The sequence below is a fragment of the Cervus elaphus genome, chromosome 30 (assembly GCF_910594005.1).
Source record: "Cervus elaphus chromosome 30, mCerEla1.1, whole genome shotgun sequence".
In the NCBI taxonomy this organism is placed as follows: domain Eukaryota; kingdom Metazoa; phylum Chordata; class Mammalia; order Artiodactyla; family Cervidae; genus Cervus; species Cervus elaphus.
In genome coordinates this window covers 78,076,926-78,102,136 of record NC_057844.1, presented here as the reverse complement: position 1 = coordinate 78,102,136, position 25,211 = coordinate 78,076,926, and the positions used below count along the sequence as shown (strand labels likewise).

General features: G+C 45.1%; 1 protein-coding gene across 3 annotated transcripts in view; it reads right to left on the bottom strand.

Moving 5' to 3' along the window:
• Positions 1-25,211, bottom strand: part of TPP2 (tripeptidyl peptidase 2) — a 60,956-nt gene that overhangs the window by 30,414 nt on the left and 5,331 nt on the right. For all 3 annotated transcript variants that reach the window (XM_043891809.1, XM_043891810.1, XM_043891811.1), the window contains exons 2-13: positions 22,882-23,010; positions 17,083-17,178; positions 15,417-15,521; positions 12,338-12,462; positions 11,520-11,683; positions 9,575-9,729; positions 8,841-8,917; positions 6,459-6,586; positions 3,940-4,039; positions 3,542-3,690; positions 1,288-1,403; positions 601-769 (exon numbers count right to left, since the gene is read on the bottom strand). In XM_043891809.1, the coding sequence (XP_043747744.1) occupies positions 601-769; positions 1,288-1,403; positions 3,542-3,690; positions 3,940-4,039; positions 6,459-6,586; positions 8,841-8,917; positions 9,575-9,729; positions 11,520-11,683; positions 12,338-12,462; positions 15,417-15,521; positions 17,083-17,178; positions 22,882-23,010 (1,513 nt within the window). The remainder of the gene's footprint in view (positions 1-600; positions 770-1,287; positions 1,404-3,541; positions 3,691-3,939; positions 4,040-6,458; positions 6,587-8,840; positions 8,918-9,574; positions 9,730-11,519; positions 11,684-12,337; positions 12,463-15,416; positions 15,522-17,082; positions 17,179-22,881; positions 23,011-25,211) is intronic.

Sequence of the window (25,211 nt, the reverse complement as noted above, 5' to 3'; positions counted from 1 at the left end):
GGCTGGCTGTAAAATGTAGTAAGCACAGGCTTCCCAAGCATAACCCACACACATCAGTCACACAGTCTCCCACACACGTATTTCAGCACGCTTGCGGTCCATCCTCGGGCTCACCCAGCATGGCCACAACCTTAACGTAAGGCCTTTAGTGCCGATTTTTCATACTGCATGCAGTTAACAGAACCTAAGAGACTCCTAATTGACAGTGATGACAACTGTGTTTACATTCTCTGAGCTGGGGTTCGCCCTGGTTGCTTTTCATTTTCCCGCTCTCCAACCAGAATCTGGGTCTTACACTCAAGCAGTAACAGCGGGAAAGAAAAGGCATCGATGCTCTATGATCCACAATTTAGCAAGAGCTCTAGGTGACTGGAGGCCCACTCTACTATTTTCTTGTAGTCACGCTGCTAACTCAACTGCCACTGTATCAGGGTCCCCAGTTGCCATCAGTTTCCCCTGTGCTCTGAAATTTACAATAATATTAACACTGTTGATTCCTATCTCCTCTTTAAAACATCAGCCTAAACAGCACTTCTCTACTACAGTACAATTCAAACCAAAAACGTGAGCATGTGAGCTTACTGTCTGGCTATCACCCACCAGTATTTTCTGGAAATACAGGTTCAATGCCAACACCATGATCCGAAGGTGCGGCCACCTGAACAGGATCTCGGAGGTAGATGCCACGGTTAGTTCCCACAGTAACAGTGAAACCTAATTTATTAGCAAACGATGTGTTCTGAATGAGGTAGTCATAGGCTTTATCGACCTAATTAGAAAGATACAAAGAGTAAGATACACATAGTTGGGTTAAAAAAATCTTCTATTGCAAATCACCCATTTCATTTTGGTTGTAGCAAAGTATAAGCAAGAAGTCAGCTTCAACATTTGCCTCTCTGAACTACATGATAAACCCCATTAAGAGGGCAGTTCTACCTCACTGGACAAACACTGGTCCAGCCACTGGACTCACCTTCCACTTCACCCTCTTACTCCCAAGTGATGATGCTAGGAACCCTCCCCGTGCCATTTTGCCTGTTCAGCTTTCACCCACTGCCCTCTGCCGTCTCTCTATATGTCCTACTCAATTAAATTTATCTTAGCACCAGAAATTCAACTATAAAATCTGTTTTCATATCTTCTTTGCTAATAGTTCAGAGAACTACTCTGGCCATATAGTCTACAATTAGAAAAACTCAATCATCATTATGACAGGGATATTATCCAATAACAGTTAAAATATTATCCTATTGATCTACAACCTGCTTCTCAAACAAACAACAATACCTGAATAATACCATGTCCTTGGGCAAATACTTCTATGTTGTCAGCCTTCACTGCAGTGTTTTCAAGAGCTCTTCTGACCGAATGAACTGTATAGTTAACATCATTAGCTTTCAGACCTAAAATCAAAAAACGAAATCAAGAAACTAGTGTTTATTACAGAAGACAGTTACTTGAAACTCTTCCCCGGCCTCCCCCTGCCCCAGGGTATGGATAATGTGTACGTTTTCTGCTTTTAATGTTTTTACGTCTGAACACTCCTTTTTCAATTTTTTTTTTTTCTTAAAAATGTGACAAACAGTATGACTCATAACACAAAGACTTCACTCAAGGAAAACTTCCGCATGCGCACTATGATGCAGCATGAAGGTGGGCTCCGCAGAGGGACCAAAAGGCATTCCAATGAGGTTTTCCTTAAAACACTGCTCGTCAACCAACATGGTCACTGGCAGAAGGTCTCAACCAGGGCGCACAGGATAAACACCAGGAGTACGTAAACAAGCCAGAAAGATGCCCAGGCCCCACACAACTAAATCAGCACCTTGGCGACCGGATCCCAGGCACTGGCGCTGATGACAAACCTCCTGGTCGACACCAGGGGACAAGGAGGCTGGGGGTGACTGTCTACGCGATGTGGAGGCCACCCAGCCGTCCTCTTCAGAACTGAACATGCAAATAAATACTCGTGAAGAGTGTAGAACGTGAACCAAATAAACATGGGAACACGATGGCACTGTAGGAGCCAACCGAGAAAGCCAACGATGTTGTCAGGGAGCATCCCGGAGAGGGTGGTGCTCCAGCAGAAGAACAGAGACTGGGTCGGCTCTCAGGGATACACAGGCGTTCACAGGGCCAGGACCCGGCAGGAAAGGAACTCCAGGCAGAGAGAACAGTGTGCCACAGACAAGAGGCACCAGCGAGCCCAGACACTTGGAGAGGCGGCACAATGGAGCGGGGCGGGGGGGAGCCCCAGTCAGCGCAGCCGCCTCCCCGCGGCCCGCTCCACCGGCGGCACAGTGGGAGAGGGGGAGCCCCAGGCAGTGCTGAGGGCCCCATCCCCTGTCAGCGCAGCCGCCTCCCCGCGGCCCACTCCACCAGCCGCACAGTGGCGGGGGGGAGCCCCAGGCAGCGCAGCCGCCTCCCCGCGGCCCGCTCCACCGGCAGCACAGTGGGAGAGGGGGAGCCCCAGGCAGTGCTGAGGGCCCCATCCCCCGTCAGCGCAGCCGCCTCCCCGCGGCCCACTCCACCAGCCGCACAGTGGCGGGGGGGAGCCCCAGGCAGCGCAGCCGCCTCCCCGCGGCCCGCTCCACCGGCGGCACAGTGGGAGAGGGGGAGCCCCAGGCAGTGCTGAGGGCCCCATCCCCCGTCAGCGCAGCCGCCTCCCCGCGGCCCACTCCACCAGCCGCACAGTGGCGGGGGGGAGCCCCAGGCAGCGCAGCCGCCTCCCCGCGGCCCGCTCCACCGGCAGCACAGTGGGAGAGGGGGAGCCCCAGGCAGTGCTGAGGGCCCCATCCCCCGTCAGCGCAGCCGCCTCCCTGCGGCCCACTCCACTGGCTCCACGGCAGCATTCCCTACCCTCTACTGTGTCATGGAAGCGAGTTTTCACTTTGTTCATAGTCTGCTCCTCCTCCAACTTTAATATCAACTCCACATGGGCAGGTCTTTTTGATGTTTTGTTTCCTACTTTAGCCTCAGAGCCAAAATAAAGCTTAATAGTAACAGCCAATAAATACGCTTGCTGACTGAATGCACGTTCAAACCATTACGATCACATAAATGATTCTCCACCTGATACTTTACTTTGGGCCAGGTCATTACTGATTCTACCACATGTTCTTGGCCTAAGAACTTTAGAGAACAAAAATATCTGTCTGCAAGAAGAGAAAGGTACTCAATTACTTTTTATGGCTACAACCTGACTTTACTTTATGCCATCAACTTTATTTTATGAAACTGTCTAGACACCTCACACCTATTTGACCAAGCTTATAAACAAATAAGCCGTGGATTCTAGAACCAGGACAGAGGTAAAGCGCTGGCAAGGACAGAGGAGCCTCGCAGGCTGCAGTCCACAGGCTCACAGAGACTCCAGCCAGTGACTGAACAGCAGCAAGGTGAAGTGTGAAATGACACTCTGAAAATCCTATCTCATTAAGAGTACTTAAACTGTGACTGAAACGCGGGGAAGAGCCGGCGACCCGTGGCTCCAGCAGGAGAATCCGCAGCGGGTGAGCTGAGCTGGGGACCCGTGCCTCACCTGACAGAACCAGTGCGATACCCCCACAGGCGTTGGGAGACGACATGGACGTCCCATTCATGAGCTGGGTGCCCCGCAGCGTCCAGTTGGGGACGGAGGCGATGGCGCCGCCCGGGGCGCTGACGCTCACTCCGAGGGCCCCATCAGCGCTGGAGGAGAGCAAGACAGAGTCTGCTTAGGGAGGTGGGTGCTGGGCCAACGGGCAGATGAACTCAGGGCAAAGCCCTGCGCCTCCCCCCAGGCAGTCCCATGTTGGGAAGAACCCTGCACAAGGGAAGGGCCACGCACGCCAGTGTTCTGGCCTGGAGAATTCCACAGGCTGTGTAGTCCATGGGGTCGCAAAGAGTCGGACACGACTGAGCGACTTTCACTCCACTTCACTTCCACGGGCAACCTACCTGGGGCCTCGAGAAGACCACGTGTACTGATTTGCAGGTAACTTCTCCCTCAGAGAGTACTCGGCGACCATCATATCAGGAGAAACGTAGGCACCCACACCTGGGGGGGGGGTGGGGTGGGGATGTGGTCATTGACAAAAGGATACAGAACAGGGGTCCCAATGCAAAAGCAAAATCCACTGCTCCCCCGGCCGTGGGATCCTGGCGAAGCACCCTCTCTCACAAAATGGAAAGGTGTAAAAATCTAACGACCCAGGCAAGGTTACTAGGTACCAGACACTACACGAGGTGCCATGCTTCTGTGTATGAAAATACCTGCCAGGACTGCTATGTGGGCTAAACAGGATAATGCAGCTAAAAGTGTGTGTGTGTGTAAAAGAGAAAGAGAAAAGCGTTTCAAACTGTAAAAACATAACTTCAGAAAAATAAAGGAATTAGTTGACTGATCTTCATTTTTAAATGACCACGGTATAGAAAATTCCACTCATGAAATTGGCAGTAGCCCTCCCCTGCAAAACGGCTGCAGTAAGCCAGTAACAAACATGTGACATGCTCCAGTCTCCTAGATAAATGTGCAGAAGCAAACTAGTTAGACTCTGAAATCACAGAATTCAGAGACCCAAGTCAGGTCCTTCATTCCAGGGATGTGGAAACAGGGTTGAGAGAGGTTAAAAAATGTGCTAGACATAATGACCAGCAGAGACAAGACTCAGAATCCAAGTCTATCAGCTCCTCATTCTCCTTCACAACACACACATCTCCTAGGTAGAAGGCTGGACAGAATGAGTGAGCTAAGAGGACTTAGGTTAACAATGCTGCCACATGAAACTGCAGTCATTTTGTAGAATTTAGGTTAAAATGTTCTGTGAATCTGGGGATGAGAAAATGGTAAAACACTGCGCACGGTAGCGGAGCAGTGCGCTTTGATCACTGGGTACCTCCCAGGTTTATTTTCTTTCATTTCGTGTCCTTAAAAGTATCCAGAGATCTGGGACACACAATGCATGAATCACTGGCAGGCACTGCTGTCTTAACACACCATTTAACAGAATTACGTAATCGAGAGATTTCAGGTTACTGAAAGCAAGCTACACCATGCTTAAAATTTACAAGCCACGAATACAATCATGTCCCATAAATATAAGACCACTGATGTTTTAAAACAAAAATATTTTTAAAAGGACCAGTTTCTATTCTAAACTTTAATGCCCACATATTGTTGTTTATCTATAACATCTCTAATACATTCGCAACTATATAGTAACTCCTATGATATGCATGTATCTGTGCAGTTAATGATGGATACACCAGGAAAACTGTTTGGGACCAGTTTTTATAGTCACATATTCAATCACAAACATTAAGAGGTGTTTTGAGCCCAAATTTAAAAATAAACCAAAAATCTTCAGGTCTCACTTACTATTTAAGGGACCTCAATTAACCCTTCCTCATTCATACCTCACATTAAAAAAAACCAAGGGGTGGGTTTCATGTTTTGTGGGTTTTTGTTTTCTGCACAAGATGGCAGCTACTGTAGTACAATGGAAGCTGATTTTATTGTTTTCATATTACGACTGCAAATAATTTGATCTCTTACAACTTTCGTTGACAGGCATTATTTTTTCCTGTTGGATTCCAGTGAAACAGACAATAAATACTGTATCAGATCCTGAACACCAAGGCCACATTCACACAATAAATGTGTTTCAATTGCTTTTCTCAATAACAAAGCTCCCTTCTTCTACCTCGAGGGCTTCCTGCGTGCTCCCAGAGAAACTCGAGGAGGAAACTCTGCTATAAATACACAGCCGTACACTATAAATAAGAAGTGAAGCAAGTGTCTTCATTTATGCTGCTCACTTAGCCTGGAAAGCCCGTCCCCTGCTTATGACTACCTACTGAAATCCTTGTTCTCACACTTCTTCCAGAAAGCCCTGCCCAGACTCTCAAATCAGAGGGAACTGCACTTTTGTGATCCCACAGCCTGATCTGGGACTGCAAGGAGATCCACCCAGTCCATCCTAAAGGAAATCAACCTGAATATTCACTGCAAGGACTGACGCTGAAGCTGAAGCGCCAGGACTTTGGCCACCTGATGTTTAGAACTGACTCACTGGAAAAGACCCTGATGCTGGGAAATACTGAAGGCAGGAGAAGAAGGGGACAACAGAGGATGAGATGGTTGGATGGCATCACCCACTCGATGGACATGAGTTTGAGCAAGCTCGGGGAGATAGTGCAGGAAGCTGGGCGTGCTGCAGTCCACGGGGTCACAAAGAACTGAATATAACTTAGCGACTAAACAACAGGCCTGATCTACACTTCCGCTATACGTGATCTGCACGTCCCCACTTACTCCAGTCTGCTGGAGATGAAATTCTACATCAGTGGGTCCCTACTAGAGTTCACTTTCCTGAGGGTCTAGAGTCCTGAGTGTAGGAGAGATACAGTTAACACTGTATGGACTGAGTCTTTTCGTCTGCTTTTTTTTAAGTTTATCTCTAAAACAGGAAACTCACCTATCACACTGGATGTGGTTCCTCCTGGACACCCAACTGTAGACAGGCAGGGGCCGTTATTCCCAGCACTTGAGACATAGATTATATTGTGCTTCCACACGGCTTCACTGATTACTTCACAGATTCTCCTGAAAGAGGGAGAGGATTCCTTTGAACATATGAACTGTCCACTTTTCAAGAAATGGCTTACTGTAGTATGAAAATATTTTCAAACATGGTTTATATATAAAAAAAAAAACACCTAACACATGGGTTGCGAGCAGCAGAAGTAGAACAGTGGTCAGGTCAGAAGGGGTGCTTAGAATCACTCAGGGACATTCTCAAACTGCAAGCGCATTGCTTCTACTCACAAAGTGTTTATAAAACTAAAACACATTCAAACACAAGGTCAGGTAAAGTCCGGCATGTCCACCATTAGTGGACATGCCAAGAGACATACCCTAGTTGGGTTTCAGTGGAGGGAGTTAGGAGGCCCCGTTTTTAGCGGGGAATGTGCTAAAAACAAAACTATATACGTGAGGAAAATAAACTGCAAAAGGGCCAAAAGCAAAGACTGCACCATTAGCAGAGACTGGGTCAGGGGCCTTGGGGGTCCACTCCACCCCACACTTGGAAGTATGGAGAACCAACTCCTCACAGAGCTGTGACAAGAGGCAAAGGTGAATGGGGAAATAAGGCGCTAGGGAGATTTAAAATAAGAGAGATCTGGTCAGAGTTTGACAGCAAGGAAGAAAAATACACTGGTAGTAATTACAGGAGGCAAAGTTAGACCACGAGGAAAAATAATGAGGTTGAAGTAAAACAGGTAAAGGGCCAAGGATACTCCAAAATCATAAAAGTGAAAGAAAAAGAACATTAGAGTAAGAAGACTGTAAAAGCAGCAAGGTCCCAGGAGAGAAGGATATACACTGCGGTAACGAAAGCAGGGGAAGCGAGGTTACGTTCACGACCGATGCTGACGGCGCGCTCGTTACCGGGTCCGGAGATGAGCATCTGTTTCACAAGGGACCCAGTACCAGTCAGCTGAGGAAATGATGGGTTTTAAAATATTTATTTGTTAAATCAACATATGGTAGGGCCGACCTTCTCTTTGGTGCCTAGTTCTGAGACTTCATGTATGTACAGACTGTGAAACCACCACCGGTAAGTACGGGGACGGTTTCAGCACCGCGATAAACCGTCTGCCAGGTCATCTGGCCATCTGGAGGTGCAGGGTCCCTTCTGCGTGCCGGCGCCCAGGGATCGCTCCTGAGCCCTGCCGCTGTGTCTCTTTCAACATGTCACCTAAATACAACCCTGAGACATAGAGCCACTGAAACCAGTTCTTTCCATCTGGCCAAAGCATTTATGACGCACCCAAGAACACTAACTCACTGCTGACAGCCAACTACAGGCTCTAGTTTGGGGGCACTTGCGTTTTGGCAGAAAATGCACGATGGGTGCATCTGGATGGGTGCTGGGAGGACACTCTCCAGACAGGGTCACTGCCGAGTTAGCGCTATGAAGACAGAAAGGCTGAGGTAACACGAGATCAAGGCTAAGCCAGAGGGCTCGGCGGCTGGAAGACCCTTACAGCCCCAGGAGGGGAGTGGGCAGTGAGAACCGCCCAGGGGAAACAGGGAACACACCTGTCTAGGTTTTGCTGGAAAAGTAAGCGAAGGCCATGGGAGACGAGGAGGCTTGTTATTAGTTAGTTTTAAAGCTAGTGGATACTTGAGCACGTCTGTCTAACAGCAAAGAGAGCCAGGAAAGGAGAGGTTCGGTGCTGGAGGGCATCTCCGAGGCTGGAGGGGACCAGAGCCAGGCTCTTGGTCCCGGGCACGCTTCATGAGAGAAGAAGGGCCGGCAGCAGGTGGGGTCAGGCGGGTCACAGGAGGGTCCGGAGCGCCCCTGAGCGCTTTTATCTGCTCCGGGAAGGACAGCAGTGAGCACAGCAGCTGCGGACTGACGGGGAGGTGGCCAGGAGTCCCCCAAGGGGAAGGTGTGAAACGGCCGTCCAGGAGGCCAGAGACAGCGCTGACCCTACACGGGCGGCGCGCGGCCCCCAAGCCCGGCGCCAGGGCGGCCTCCGTGAGCCCGGCAACTGAGGGGCGCCGTCGCGGCAGGACCTGCGGGGCTTCCACCGGCCGGGTTCTGTCAGGCAAGCACGCCGGAGAGGTCGGGCTGCCTGTGGATGGGGGTCTGGGGGCCGTCGGGTGGACCAGCCAGGAGGGGACCCTGACGTCAAAGACGTGACCGTGGACGAAGGGTCTCAGGGACGCACAGTCAGGGTCGACCCACCAGCCCGCCCTCTTTCGGCTGTGACGCTCGGCCCAGTTACCCAGAAACGCTCACTGCTCTGTCAGCTAAGCTCCCACGGCTGACGCGGCAAAGAACACTCACCCGGAATTCGGCCAGTGAGTTGCTTCCCCGTAGCTGTAGTTGACAAGATCACATTTATGATTTATAACTTCTATCATCTATTAAAAAGATAGAGAGTCCAGCTTAGGCAGCCATTTATAAAAAACATATAAGCTAGCACAATAAAGGCATGGAATCCCACAGTTCCGTAACCAATCATATTCCAATTCATACCTAAGTTCATAAGTTACTGCCAGACATATGGCTGACAAACTCAAAAAAAGGTGTGTGTGTGTTTGGGGCAGGGGTTGATACACAGCACAGGAAGGAGTCAGTAAAAAACCAACCAGCATCTGCAGAATTGAGCTGGAGAGACGAAGGGGGTCTCTTTAAAGTCTAAATTCACTCAAGTGAAATAGAATTCATATGTTAAAATGACGAATAAATTCTTACACTGATGGAACAGCCTGGCTGAGACATCTTCCTGTCTTTTTTCATGCTTTTAAAAGTATCTCAAAATAGTTTGCTAAGGGATTTACTACAAGCGAGAAGTATAATGTAAACAATGTTTTCCTATTTCTCCAAATCCCTTTAACCCTAACAATTTCTAATAAAAATATTTTTTAAATAAGTTAAGCATTTGGGGCTTTGAAAAAAGTCCTATACACTGAATACAGTTCCATGTGTTTTGGGGAAAGCAAGAGCAGCTTGCTAACGGAAGCGTCCACGACCATGAGCCATCCAGTCCCGGACACCGGCAGCTCAGGAGCACTCACAGCTCTGATGAGGCCTGTGCCTGTCTCCATCGTGCTCAGTCTTGTGTCTCCAATCTTGATGGAAAGGATCTGAGCACCAGGAGCAACGCCATTCCGCTCAGGCTCTTCGGGAAAATGCCCGGCAGCGATACTAGCTACATGTGTCCCGTGGGCTCCTAGAGGCAAAAGGGGGAGAAAGTGAGGAAACACCCTCAGAGGCTCAAAGTTTTAACTGCAAGATTCAATCTGCGTATTAGTAATCAGAATAAAAACACACTTATCTTAATGCGTAAGGGGGTATTGTTTTCTTATGTCTCTTCATAATAATTCACAAAAAATGACTGTGAATTACATACGCTATTCTGCCACCCTGGATTCTACGCTGGTCAGTCACAAAGGTGAGAAAGTATTCGCACACATATAACTGACAAAGCACTTATATCTAGAACATAATCTTTCAAATCCCCCCAAAAAAAAGAGAACCCAAAAGAAAAATGGGTAAAGAGCGTTTGAAAAACATTTCCCAAAAGAGGATAAGCAAATGGCAAATAAATGTATGAAAAGATGGGTCACCTGGGAGAGGCAAACGAAGGCCACACGGAGCCACGCCCTGCTGAAGAGCTGAGGTGAGGGCGGCCACCGCGGGCGGGGACGTGCACGCACGCTCTGCGGCGGGTGTGACCCTCCCACTGCCAAGGGGAGCTCGGAGGGTCTTCAATGCTGTGTGGACCTACCACACCCAACCAGCTCTCCCAGACATGGGTTCTAGTTAAACAAAAACGAACTTCCACACAGACCTGTACACAGCTGTTCACAAAACCCAAATGTGCGTCAGGAGCTGAGTGGATAAGGAAACCACGGTGGACGCACACGATGAAGCACAGCTCGACAGTAAGGAACAAGCTACTTGTAATCACAACATGGATTCAGGCCAACAGGCTGAAATGGGCAGGCAAAAAAAAACTGTATTCTTTTTTACTCCATTTATGTAAAATTCTATCAAATGTACAGTAATCTAGGGTGGACAGAAAGCCATTCGGCGGCTCCCAGAGGATGTGAGTGGAGACCACTGGATTATAAAGGAAGAACAAGCCCGCCTTTGAGGGTGGTGGTGATGGAGATGTTTGTTATTTCGGCTGTGGGGATGGTTTCCTGGGTGTGCGCACACATCAAAACTCACCACGCTGTGAGTGTGTGTGTTCAGTGTCCTATACCTGAGCTGTGCCTCTACGGACGTGGGGGGCCGTGGGGCGCGGGCTGCCCCCACCTCACCCTCCTTGCTCCCTCCCAGAAGTAACCACTGCACTGCAGCTGGGGCACACCTTCTTCGCACCTGTATTTTTATATTTTTACCACACACACACACACACACACACACACACACACACACCCATAAACAGGACACAGTATTGTTCAGCATGTTTAAAATTTTCACACAAATTTTTTTAACATCAATATATTTTTTTCAGTAAGATTTACATATGAGATTTATACATATAGTTATATGCAGATTTATTCATTTTGATTACTATATAACATATTCCACAGGATAAATCACATAATTAAAAAAAAAACATTCTTTTCTCACTGGGTATTTAGAAAGTTTATAACTTTTTTGAAATTGCAATGAAAGCTGTGGTGAGGATCCTTTTACCTGACTCTTCACAATCATGGTGAATTTTCAAGAGTCAGCATTTGAAGATTAAATTACTGTTCATTGAATGAACTATGTTTATGTTATTTTTTGTTGCTGGACCATGCTCACACTCCTGGAATGGATCCTACATGGTTGTGGCCTTAAAAAAAAACAATACTTTTCCAGGGAATCAAACCACATCCATGACTCCAGACCTAGTTCTATCGTAGGGATCAGTCAATTCTCCTTAAGGCTGTTCTTGGGTAGAGGAATTTATCCTCCTGGTATTTTGTATGTTCATCTCTAGTTAGCAAACCTGAAACAGAATACCTCCACTGGTCACTATGGAGAGCAGGTTTCCGTCGTCGTATATATTAACGGAGTAATTCAGCATCTCAGCGGTGCCGAAAGAGCCATACTCCTGGGCCTCTTTGTAGTTTCTCAGAACAGTCGATTTACTCAGATCCCCGTCTTCATTTGAATCAATGCAGGCTCTATGAAAGGAGAATTAAGAGTAGTTAATGCAATTTATCTTCTTTTTCTACCTTTCTAAAAATCACGAAATACAGTTTCTCGGTCTTTCTCAACACACTATCTCTGTTTACCACCACAAACGTGGCAGCTGCCTCTGTCAGAGGCCTCAGTAAAGACTGGGTGAGGTGACTTAAGCAACCAGCCCTTAAATGAAGTCAGACACAAGGGGCTCTAGGAGCTGTCCTTCACAGACCTCCAGGAAGAAAACGACCCACTAGATTAAGGAATCAGATCAACTTGGCATCTAGGTCCCTAGTGGTAAATCTTTATCCCACTTTCCTCCTCTGCCCTTAAAACATTTATAGTAGATACTCTGCCCAGCTTCAATCAGGAACATTTCTACGATCAACCTGCTGTTGTCTATTGAATGACTACTGTCTGGTTAAGGAGGTAAGATTCTTTAAAAGAGATAAGAGTCAGCTTTCATGCCTAACATACTAAGAAGTTCAAAAGGTTTTATCCAAAACTACTCAAAAGCCAACCCAACTCTCGAGGAGCTTTGCTTAAAGATATTAATGTCTTGTAAACCAAATCTCCAGGCAGTTTTGAGGGTTTAATGTTCTTTAGAGCAAGACTAATTTTAAATGAAGATGCATAAAATGCACATGACTTACCTCCAAGTCTCACCATCAAACCACACCAAGCAGTCATACACAGGGCCAGGATCACTGTATTTTTTCTCAAAAGAGTTTAGCAATTCCACTTGACTCTGAAGCTCCTCCTTGATTAATTTATTTGCCTAGTCAATTAGAACATATGTTAATGTTAGTACATTCTGTGCTCTTGACAAGTGATATTAACAGACAACCAAAGACAATGTGACCCAGTAGTAAAGTCATTTTACCCTGGAAAAATGTAAGAAACTTTCCTTTTATATCTGTGCAATTTGAAATTCAATTTAGTGGCAGATATCAATTAAAATATTAAATAATTTTAAAAAAATACTTCTTTCACTATCACAGTCCATCACTCACTGTACCTGCTTTGGGAAAGACAGGGTGCTGTGTGGCGGTGATCTCATTTGGCCAAGGGTGTCAGTCACATACCTGTGTTCCAAAAGTAATGCTAAAATTGCTACACATTAGTTTATCTATCTTTAGATTTTTATATCCAGGAACATTTCCATTTCAAATCTGTTTCTTAAGAGCCCAAATAAATAATAGGAATTATGAACAGTCTCACCTCTGTTGAATTTGCTGAGTTAAATACATACTGTATTTATGACCAAGTACATATACGCTGCTATTCAACCATCCTGAGCTATAAAAACGGAAAATTTTATGCTTCAAACTAACCACTTTTTAAAACTACATACTATATGAGATGGACCTACATTTGCCTGAGTAGTCCAAGTGAATAAAAATTTAGGTTTCACATGTTCCCAAAATCTTAAGTTATGCTTCATTTTTCCTTATTCAATATATTCAATGTTTACTCCTCCTCAAGGAAAAAGACAAGTATATAAACATTTTTGGCATACAAAATTAAATGGTTAATTAAATTCAGATCCCTCTTCTATAGTTAGTTCTCTATATGTAGTACCTGAAATACTACATTTCATGTCTCCAACGGGAGGTTGAAGAACCAAAAGTGATCTAACCGAAAATTATACAGCTGTTAAAAATGAACACAGATAAAGTAAATAGAAGTGTGTGTGTGTAGATCTATATAGGCTGGTGGGCCTTGACCTGAGCTGCATGTTAATAAAATCTCCTGAACAGTTTTTTAAATACCTGCCTCCTCTGTAAGGTTCTGATTTATTTCCTCTCTAGGACACAAACACGGAGTTTTCAAAGCTCCTCGTGTGATCCTACCATGCAGCCAGGGCTCAGAATCACCAATACAATCCCATTTCTGATTAAGAAATGCATGCCCTAGAAGCCTAAATAGGCGCTTCCTCCAGCAAAGACACACATGTGGCCAACAGGCACAGGAAAAGATGTTCAATGTCACTTATTATTAGAGAAATGCAAACCAAAACTACAATGAAGCCATCACCTCACGTTGGTCAGAATGGCCATCCTCAAAATGTCTACAAATAACAAATGCTGGAGAGGGTATGGAGAAAGGGAATCCACCTATGCTGTTGGTGGGAACGTAAACTGGTACACTGTCTCAAAAACAGTGCGGGGCGGGGGCGGGGGGATTCCTTAGAAAACTAAAAACAGAGTTACCACATGATCCAGCAATCCCACTCCAGGGCATATCCTTGGAAAAGATAAAAACTCCAATTCGGAAAGATAGCATGCACCCCAGTGTCACAGAAGCACTGTTTACAACAGCCAAGACAAGGAAGCAACCTACACGCCCACCAACAGGTGACTGGATAACAAAATGTGGCACATACATACACACAATGGAGTCTTACTCAGCCAGAAAAAGAACAAAATAATGTCATCTGCAGCAACACGGACGGATATAGAGATTATCATACTAAATGAAGTAAATCAGAAGGAGAAAGGCAAATACCATGGTATCATTAATATGTGGAATCTAAAAAAGAATGACGCAAATGAATTTCCTGACAGGACAGAAAAGACCCACAGACACAAACAGACCAGAGGGGGAGGGAGGGGGAGGGTAAGTTAGGAACGTGGGTGTGACAGATACACACTACTACATATTAAATAGATAAACAAAGACCTACTGTATAGCACAGGGAATTATATTCAATATCTTGTAATAATCTATAATGGAAAAGAATCTGAAAAAGAATATATATATATGCATGTATAACTGAATCACGTTGCTGTACACCTAAACCACTGTATATCAACTATACTTCAATTAAAAAACTCATTTAAAAAGTGGCATGCATTAACAGAAAAATTCAGAAGGACGAACATCAAGTTGCTGTTAGCATCCCTGGGTGGTGACATTCCAGAGACTTTCACCTGCTAAACCTCACATACTTCTGGTGCTCCAGTTTCTGCAATGAGCACTTACTGCTTTTATAATAAACTGAGATGCTATTTTCATCTCATAGACTGATTCACAAAACATGCAACGGCAAGAATGTAGAAGAATGGGAACTCTCGTATGATTCCTGTGGAATTGGTACGGTCACTTTAAAACCCACCAGAAGACAGGCACGAGAACTTTCAAAACAGGATTTTCATCCTGGCCAAAAACTGGAAACGAAGCAAGGATCAGTCTGCAGAATGGACACATACATTGTGGTCCAGCCCTCACAGAGCAAGGAGAGTGAACTACTGCAACACCCCGCACGAAGAGGGATCGCGCAGAAAACGTCGGATGAAAGCAGCGACGCGTCAAAGAACAGACACTGTAGGACTCCCTTTTACAAAATTCAAAACGGGTGAAGTCACTCGACAGTGTCAGCCATCAAGGGTGGCGGCTGCTCCTGGGCGGAGGCAGCGGCGAGCAGCCAGAGGCATGAGAGGCGCTGGGGTGCTGTGCACTCGGGGTGCTCCCTTTGTGACGATTCATGACATCACAACTAGGATGTGTGCACTTTTCAGTGTGGGTATTCTATGTTCATTAAGAACTTTTAAACATTCGACTGATATATAAATTGATTTCAGGACAAATAAGGAAAGGAAAAAAGGTAAAATTAGACAAGTTAAAACATGGGGGAAAAAACAAATTTGGGGAAAAAGTCTACTGATTCTCTAAGAAGTGCTAATTCTCTAAGAACACGGTAATGTTTAAATAAAAGCGACTAGCACCAACTTGAGAAGGACAGTTGTTGGCAACGTCGAATTCTTCCTGCTTCCGACAGGCCTCCGCAAGGGCGACTCTGTGGACAGGGTCCCAGATTTTTTCCTTCCGTTCTTTCTGCAAAGACAGAGAAATGGCCTTCCAATGAGCTGGACTAATATGCATGTAAACCGAGACAGGAATTTAAGAGCTGTTATCAGCTGCAATGCTATACAATGCTCATACAGAGGTTAAAAAAAAATCATTTACAATCAAGTTGATAGAGCAATGGATCAGTTATAAAAAACTTGATTACTTAATTCACCACGCCTAGGCTCTAAGAGCACAAGTTTACCAAGGCACAACCAAATGTATTTTTAACATATCACAGGCCCCCATTTAAATCCTTCTCCAAGAAGAGATTAATACCATGTCAGGTAACAGCCCGAAATCCCATCATTTGAGGAAAAAGAAATGCCTTCAGCCAAGAGCAAGCAGAAGACAGGGGTAAGCCTGCAGCTGCACTCTGGTGGACGTCCTCAGCCTCCTACCTCTTTGGCCTGTTCTTTTTTCCCACCCTCACTGACTTGATGGGGATCTTTGCTGCTGAAACTGGTCTTCCTGCCATCCCTAGTGTCTTGAACCACACTGCCTCCCAGTGGAAGCTGGCTAGTTAAGAAAGCCTCTCCAGTAAAAGAATCAACTCCATGGACTAAGGAAGGGGATCTGCTTGAACCTAATCTGTACCTGAACGTGGCTGATTAAATTTAATATAATGCATAAAAATACTGTGCATTTTAGCCTGAAATATTGAAATAAAATAGTATCTAACAGAAGTTGAGTTACATGCATTTATTTTCTGAATTTTTTTTTTTCTTCCCAGAATGACTGGAATCTGACAAGTAAAAGGTTTATATGTAAAATACTGAGTAACTTTTTACTGGCTCACTGACCCCTGGAGAAGCAAATCACAACCCCAGACTACAGGGCCCATGGGTCTCACCCTGAAGGCCCATTTGCAAGGATCACATCTTGTTTTACTGCTTTAAAATCTTACATAAAAGTAAAACTTCATTTCCTTAGTCACACTAACCACATTTCAAGCTCTCAATAGCTACTTGTGGCTCATGGCTACTATAATGGATGGATAATGAACATTTCAAACTCGCCCATAACTACTGAAAGGTCTACAGTGCTGTCATAAAGCAGGCTCCGTCTCACTGGTTTTACAATTCTTAGCTCTCCAAAGACAGACTGTGTTTCCCGTCCTTCAGCTGCTTTAGGTCTGAGTTACTTCCTTCCCTAGTACTGAATCATCACTAACCGCAATCAAGAAAGCAAGGCAAAGACTAGAAAAATGGGATAAATTACCATAGAAATGATAGGAACAGGAATAAATAAGGCAGTCTAAGCTTTAAATTGATTGTCCAATGAAAGCATATCCATTCTCCCAGAAATACACAAATACACAAAATGTGAAAGAAATTTCAAGGTGTTCAGATTCCCTAAATTTATCCATGTATCTCAGATTAGGAAACACGAATGGGTAACATTTCACCGGATGGTGTCTTTCTTGAAGCAGTCATCATTTGAAAGTCTCCAGATCCCCTTAATCATCAGGTTAGTGAGAGCTAAGGAAGCCTCTTTCTTCAGTTTGAATAGAATCTGAAAAAGTCATCGATACCAGATTGTCCGTTACCTGAATTCTTTCCTTGAGAGCCTTTGGATAGAAATCGTAGCCATTTTTTATGCCAATGTGGTATCTGCCTGAGGGATTTGTCCAGGTCACAGGAATCTATGGGAAAAAAGAACATTTCTCACTCACTAAATGCTTCCCAATCCCAATGGCACAGTCCTGGGGGAAAACCCATCCTTGGGGCTCAACCTGGAGCAGGCTCCCGCCTTCGAGCAGTATCTTTACTACTCTACATTGCCATTTAACCTCACTCTGGCCCCTTCTGTCTCAATAGTGAGATAGCTTAACCATAGTACCTTTCATTTACACAATGCTTTACAGTTTATTCAGGGCTTTCAACCCACACTAAACTGCTAGGACCTTCAGTTTCCAAGCACTCAGGACAACTCATTTCCCCATCACCCAGCTGCCCATCAACCAGGGGAGGGAAGCAACTTACAGGACCTCTCCGCCCTCAGATGTCCCGTTAAGGAAAAAAAACTTCACTCTCCTCCAAGATACTACAGGATGGGCCCAGAGCCTATAAAAAGAGCTCTTTGTGTTCTTAAGAAAAAAGCTCTATAAAAATCATGATAATTACATACAACATCTTATAATAGTCTTTCCTGCTCTCTCAAAGTATTTAAAAATAACACTTCAAGCTTTTAATTTACATAAAATACAAAGAGCATGCCCAGTTTACCAATGGAGAAAGCAGAGAAGCAAAGAGAAATTAAACTTCTGGCCCAAACAGGAGGGTTGAAAAGAAAGCTGGAATCTAGTTCTATCAAGGGACAAAAACCTGGTGTAAAGGATACAGAATTTAAAGCCAGACAAACCTGGCTATGGCCCAAACTCTGCCACTCACCAGGTGGGAGCCACGGGCTTCCACTTCCTCCCGTGCAAAAGGAAGAAAATAATCTTTACTTCAGAATTCACATGAATAAGAATTTGTGTGAACATCAACCGACTTGAAATGTCAATCAAGACCATGGGGACCCTTCATATTCTATCATCTCAGGACCTATGATCACTAAAAATAGCTTTTAAAGGTGTACAGATTATGAAGCTGAACTATCAACCACTAAAAACTGTGGACTGACTCACAATTCTCACTTGTCCAGGACCTCGAATCCTCAAGTCTCTCTTTATCAAATTATTCCCCAGGCAGGAAGCCTGTGGAGGAAATTTTCTCACAACTAGAGGAAGACAATTGTGCACAGAAGTTCCAAGATCTACTGACCTTCAAAAGCCTGCACATACTGTAAAGCAATTATCCTTCAATTAAAAAGAAATTTAAAAAAATGTCTGCACATCAGTAATCATTTCTGAATCACGGATGTCTGGAGTTTGTGAAATTTTAAATACGCTGGCATACAAACTAGTGCTTTTCATTCAAAACCGACCAGCCTTCTTTAGATAATAGGGATTCTTAACTTGCTCTTGCAACACCCGTGACACACAGTAATAACGTGTTGCAACAATAGAAGAGTAAGCAGTCACTAGCTTCTTTAATCACAGATGTCCCACCACCCAGCTGGCTCTGTTCCCGTGTGCTACTGACAGCTTCTTTGTACAGAGATTACGAAAAGCTGTGAAATGCATAAGGATTAAACGAAATAACTGATCAAAGTAACTGCAAAATAATCAGGTATTGAGACAATCACAATCACTTAAACTATGTATGTAATACAATAAAAATAATCGAGTAGACATAATTTGTGTTTAATTAAAGTGAGACTAAATTCTGCAGGGTCCATAAACCAGATATTTCTCAAGTCACTACCATGCATTTTCTTCACAATACAGGTGGACAGGTTACAAAAATGTAACTAAAATAATAAGAAGAAGAATTATGCATAATCACAGTTTTACTAGTCAACCTTAACCAGGTTACTGCTAGATCTGTTGTTTGTTGTTCAGTTGCTCAGTTGAGTCCGACTCTTTGTGACCCCATCGACCGCAGCACGCCAGGCTTCCCTGTCCATCACCATCTCCTGCACCTTGCTCAAACTCATGTCCATTAAGTCGGTGATGCCAACCAACCATCTCATCCTCTGTTGTCCCCTTCTCCTCCAGCCCTCAATCTTTCCCAGTATCAGGGTCTTTTCAAATGAGTGGGCTCTTCACATTGGGTGGCCAACGTGTTGGAGCTTCAGCTTCAGCATCAGGCCTTCCAGTGAATATTCAGGGTTGATTTCCTTTAGGATTGCCTAGTCTGATCTCCTTGCAGACCAAGGGACTCTCAAGAATCTTCTCCAACACCACAGTTCAAAAGCATCAGTTCTGTGCTCAGCTATCTTTACTCTTAGGTCATTAGAGAATACGTCATTTTACAAATTTGAGTATTCCATACAAATGAAGTTATTGTGGGTCTCTCTTAAAAATCAAAGCACTTTTAATTTATTTACTACCATTTTAAGCTGCTCTCTTTAAAAGAGTTTTAATTATATAGTAACTACAATGTGGTAAGACTGATTCTCAAAGAAGAAACAGAATTTCTTTAATTACTAATTACACCTCATTTTACTGACTCTTTTAAAGAAAGGCTGTTGAATAAATTGAAGGTTTTCTCAATGAGACAAGTGTCACCGTGAGTTGTTGACGTTCCATGCAAGAAAATCATGTTGAGTTTTTTGCCTCAAAACTGTACTTCAGACTTACCAGGCTCATGATCGGGTTGGACATAAGGACCCTCTCCCTTTTAGCTATCACTGCATCTAAATTCGATGTTAAGTCTGGCTGAGGCATTCATGGTCTCTCAACTAGCCTAAACTAGGCTAAAAAGTGATGATTTGGAAAATGACTTCAAGTTAAATGAGGCAGAACTTTAAAAGGCACTGTGCTTCCTTCCAAATGCTGCTAAAATTAGAATAAGGAAAAGGAAAAAAACAAAAACCCTAACGACAAAAAACGGGCAATGAGGCTTTAGAAGCCAAAAGTCACCACATTTTGAAGGCTGCAAAGTGAACGGCGGCACTGAAAATTGGTGGGCAAACTATGGACTTTTAACACACGTGGTGGGACAAGTGGGTGTTCAGATGGAAAAAAAGAATATAGGGACTCCTATTTTAAACGAAGCGTTAAATCAAGTCCAGGTGAATTCTAGAACAAACAAGAAAAGAAAAACGATGGATGCTTTTAGAAAATAAAAATGGGAGAATATCCTCATGATTTCAGGTCAGGAAGGACTTTTTTTTTTTTTTAACTATCAAATATGATTTTAAAAAACTCAAAGCAAGTGATCAAATGTACTCAAGACCTTTACGGTTTCTTCTGCTTGTCCTTCATTTCTGCTGCTCCATGCTTTCCTTTGAAAAGTTTTTTTTTTTTTTTTTTTACTATTTTAAAAAACTGTATCTGCTGGCTATAAATACTCTTAGTTTTACTTTATCTAGGAATGTCTTTATTTCACCCTTTTCCCCTGAACGTATTTTCACTGCATACAGAATCCGGGATCAACAGATCCTTTCTTTTTGCACTGCAAAAATGTCATGCCATACCTTTCAGGCCCCTGGGGTTCTGATGAGAAGGCTGTCAATCAAGTATCCTTCCCATCTATATAGTGGGTCACTTTTTCCTGGCTATTTTCAAGATTTTTTTTTTTGGGGGGGGGTCTTTTATTTTTGGCAATCTGACTGGATGTTTCTGGGCATGAATTCTTTTTGGTTTATCTTATTTGGGGTTCACACAGCTTCTGGAATTAGTAGATTTATATCTTTACCAAACTTGGGAGAATCTCCCAACTTTTTTTGGAATTTTTTTTTTTCCAGCAGCACACTCCTTTCCCCTCTTTCCTAGGGTCTGATGATGCAAATATCTGACCATTCATTATTGACCGACAAGTTCCTCAAGCTAAGTTCATTATTTCCCAGCGTTTTTCTCTTCATTATTCAGAATGGTTATTTTCTATTGGTTGATCTTAAAGTTCGCTCAGACTCTTCTGTCATCTTTCTGCTACTGCATCCTTCCAGTGATGTTTTCTTAAAAAAAATATTTTAGCTATCGTAAAAATTTCAGTTCTAAAATGTCCATCTGAGTGTTTTTTACAGCTTCTATATCTTTTGCTGAGTCTATTAGTTACTGCTGTGTTACGAATTACCACAAACGTTGTGACTTAAAAGAACACACATTTCCTGTCTTACACACTCTGTCCATCAGAAGCTGGCACCGCTGGGCTGCATCCTTCACTTGGCCTCAACCGAGGTGCCGGCCAGGGCCCTACTCTTGTCTGCGGCTGGTCTGGTGCAGGTCTGGTGGTGTTCGCTTCCCTCTGTGAGGTTCAGGGCCGGTGCTTCTCACTCATCGTCAGCGGGAAGAAGGATTTCGTGAGACACAAAAAGCCCTAACCAAAAATGCAAAAGGCTGATTTCCAACCACAACAGACTTGATGTCCTACCCATGAAAAGACATCACCTGGAAGGTGAAAATACGAGGTACAGAGGTGGAGAAGACACCTGAAACACACGTAACCCAAGGACAGGTCACCCCACACACCAGTAAGAAAATGACAGGTGGCTCAGGATTCAAAACAACCAGCAGAGGCACGCAGAGGGGCACTTCACAAGAGAGAAGATCCAAACGCCTGAGCAACACATGAGAAGGCGCTCAATCTGAACAGGCGTCCGAGAAACACAAATTCAAACTACAAAGTGATACAGCTAAATTCTAATCTATTCACAAAAATTAAAAAGCCTGAAAACAGCAACTGGTAGCAGCGTGCCTGCTACAAGTCCTACATGTGGTTAGTGGAAATGCATTTCAGTGCAACAGCTGGAGAAACTGGTGAAGCTGTGTCACCCAGGAAAGGTGTATCTCTGACTCAGCAATTTCACTCTCAGGCACATATCCTAGAGCCACCTGCACACGGGTGTGCAGGGTACGTCTGCAAGGACGTTTTCTAAAGACTGTGACACTCCCAAAGCAGAAACAACTCTTCCCAGCAGAATGGACACCACGTGGTACAGCCAACCATGTCCCAGACACAGCAATGAAACCGAAGACATCACTGCTCCATGCAAACCATGGCTCAATCTCATGAATCTCACAAACACCCAGGAAAAGAGGACATGAAATGACACATAAATGAGGTCATTCATATAAAGCTCACAAATAGGCAAAAACAACAATATATTCCATGTATCTGCACAGAGGTGGTAAAACCATAAAGGAAAGCAAATAACTGATTTCACAGAAGCCAAAATATGTTGTGATCTGGAGAACACAGTTCTGAGGTTTGGCAATGTTCTGTCTTATCTATAGCAGGTAAAGCGGTATTCACTTAAATTACTCATTCAGTTGTACATATGCATCTTGTGCATTTTTCTTTTTGCCTGTATAATTAACTATGAAAGGCGTTATGCTTCTATTCACTCTTCTGCTTTTATCTGTTCCCATAACTACCACTGGCCGTAAGTAACTGACCACCAGTTACTCAAGACGGCTTAGCAATAGCATCCTTAGAGAAGGAGAGGACGAGCATCTTCAAAGCACCTAACCAGTAGCTGATCTTACAATGGCAGAAGAATTAGACGTCAATCAGCAGTTTATGTGCTATTTGGAAGAAGCAGAATTAGAATATAGGTAATTTAACCAGAGCACAGTTAAGTCAAAGACACTTGAAGACTTTACTGTCTTGCTTTCCTGACTCACAGAAGCCGTAAACATTGGTTGCTTGAAAGCATGACGTCTCAGGGTGATCTATGATATAGCAACAGGTAACGAACATCATACCATGGAATGTAAGGTAAAAACAAGATGCTTTGAGGTGAGAGCACAAAAAAATAAAGAGAAAAATTCAGTGAAAAGATAAAACACTCCAACCTTGAGCACCCTTCCTGAAAGACCAACAATTTCACCATCCTTTGGCTCCACCACCGTGGCCGTGTTCACGTCGCCGCTTCCCGTTGTGTCAATGATATCGATGATTTTCGGTTTCCCGTCAGTTGTAACCTGAAGATTAAGAGACCATTAAAACATGAATTATAGAATCCAGCTATTATCCTGAAAGCAATGCCAGCCCCCAAATGTGTGTCTGTGCGTGCACACGTCCCCGTACATAAAATATCCTATAAAATCTGCATTCATTTATAAATGGGAACTGAGCTGTTTTAAGCCAAAAGCTTGACAAATACTCTCAAGAAAATGTAGTCATATATTCAGGTAACTAGTTCCTGAGCACTTACCATAGGCCACACTCCGCTAAGTGTGGGGAATATACAGCAAGGACCAGTACAGAAAATTCTTGACCTCACAGACTTTGTGTTATATGGACTCAATAAACCAATAAATACGTAACATGTCGGTCGGCAGTCACGACAATCAAGAAAGTCGAGCAGGCAAAGGAAGACAGGTGGTACGGGGCGCTCAGCGCTCACGAGGCTGGGCAAGAAAGGTCTCGCTAAGAACGTCAACATTTGGAGAGAGATCTGAAGAAGGTGAGCTTGGGGCTGGACGAGTACAAAGCTTGAAGGGAAAAACGCTTACTAACAGTTCATCACTGGAGGCCACAGTAGCCCTCCAACTGAAGTCAGGTTCAGGCTCACCCCTCACAGCCGCCCCCTCCCCAAGCCCTTCCAGCCCGGGAAGCCAACACCCACCTGGGTGCTCAAGCCAGAAACGCAGGAAGTCCTTCTCGGCCTCTCTTGTTCAGTGCTCACAGCCAGCTTCCCCAGAGATCCTTCGTTCTACCTCTTTAGTGCGGTTCAGACCCACCTTCTCTGGACGTCCACTACTGGCTTCCTGAGCTTCTCCCCCACCGTCACCTCCTGCCTTCCTGACGGGACGCCGCCCCCGGGAAGCCCTCCAGGACCAACAGGAGCATCCTCCTGACCCTGACCACTCGGTCTCCTTTCCACTCCTCGGCCGTGGCCGCCACCCTCCGGCACCAGGCCCTTCTGCTGAGAACTTTTTGTCCCTTCAGTTGTCCACAAGGGTCCCGGTCTCGTCTCAGGGACCCAGTTTTCTAGAGAACGCTGCCCATTCACAGAGACCTCCCTGCTGGCCTCGTCTAAGCGTGCATCACCCTAAACCCGATCATTCCACCTCACGGTACCGTGGGGCCTTCGCAGAACTCCACTCGCTTCGTAACCACGGCTGGGGCTCTTCCCTGACTTGCACTAGTGGAAGGGAGGCGCCACTGGGGCAGGGGCCGTGTCTGTTTTATTCCCCACATTAGTCCAAACCCAGCAGCGTCTGTCAGGCATGCGAGGCTCCTGGCTTGTTGGACAGCCCGGCACTCCTTACTCGGTATTAAGATGGAATTTCCTCAGCTGTGGGGTCGCGGTCAGCCCCACCCTTTCAAAGCTGGGCCCTCCGACTGCTGCAGCCCACGGTAACACTGAACACCCCACTGCCTTCGAGGGGGGCAAAAAAAAAAACCCCATTCTGGGGCTCTTTCTGGGCTAGCTTCGCCAAGGGGATTTGTTGCATTCAAGAGTGTTGAGTGAGCAGACCCGAAAAGGACAGGAAAAAAAAAGACCCCTGCCCTCATGAGCGAAAGAGGAACAGACGGCCGGTGGGAATCTGCTGGATGCGGCAGGGAGCTCAAACCTGGCACTCCGCACCCACCTCGAGGGGTGGGAGGGAGGGGACCCATGTGTGCCCGCGGCTGACTCACGCTCACGCGTGGCCGACACCAACACACCACTGTACAGCAATCATCCTCCAATTAAAAACAGATTAATTAAAAAAGAGAGAAACAGGAATGTAAAAAAAAAAAAAAAATGCCTACGGGGGGCCAAGAGCCCAGCCCTCGGATTCCCCTTCCACCCGAGCACTCACCCTCTGAGATGAAGTGCAGGGTCCATCCCGAGGAGTCTCTCCCGTCACCCCCACCCCCACCGCAGGGCACTCAGAACTCTGCAGTTAGGGTGCAGAGGAGGAGGGGGGAGTTCACTGTGTGGGGGAAATGCACACACGCCTTCTTTACAAGGGAAAATGAGGGGGTGGGCTGGGGGATCTCAGATCTCGCCTCAATCACCGACCAATCAGGGGCTGAGAGTTCTGTCCGGGGGCACCGCTGTTAGTTTGAGGTGATGTAATGCTTAAACTGGGTGATTATTTCTTGGGGGCTGTCTATATTAGGAATAAGTATTCTAATACACTCAGAAGGCTCCAAATCTTAATTAAAAGGCACCGCAGAAATCATATCC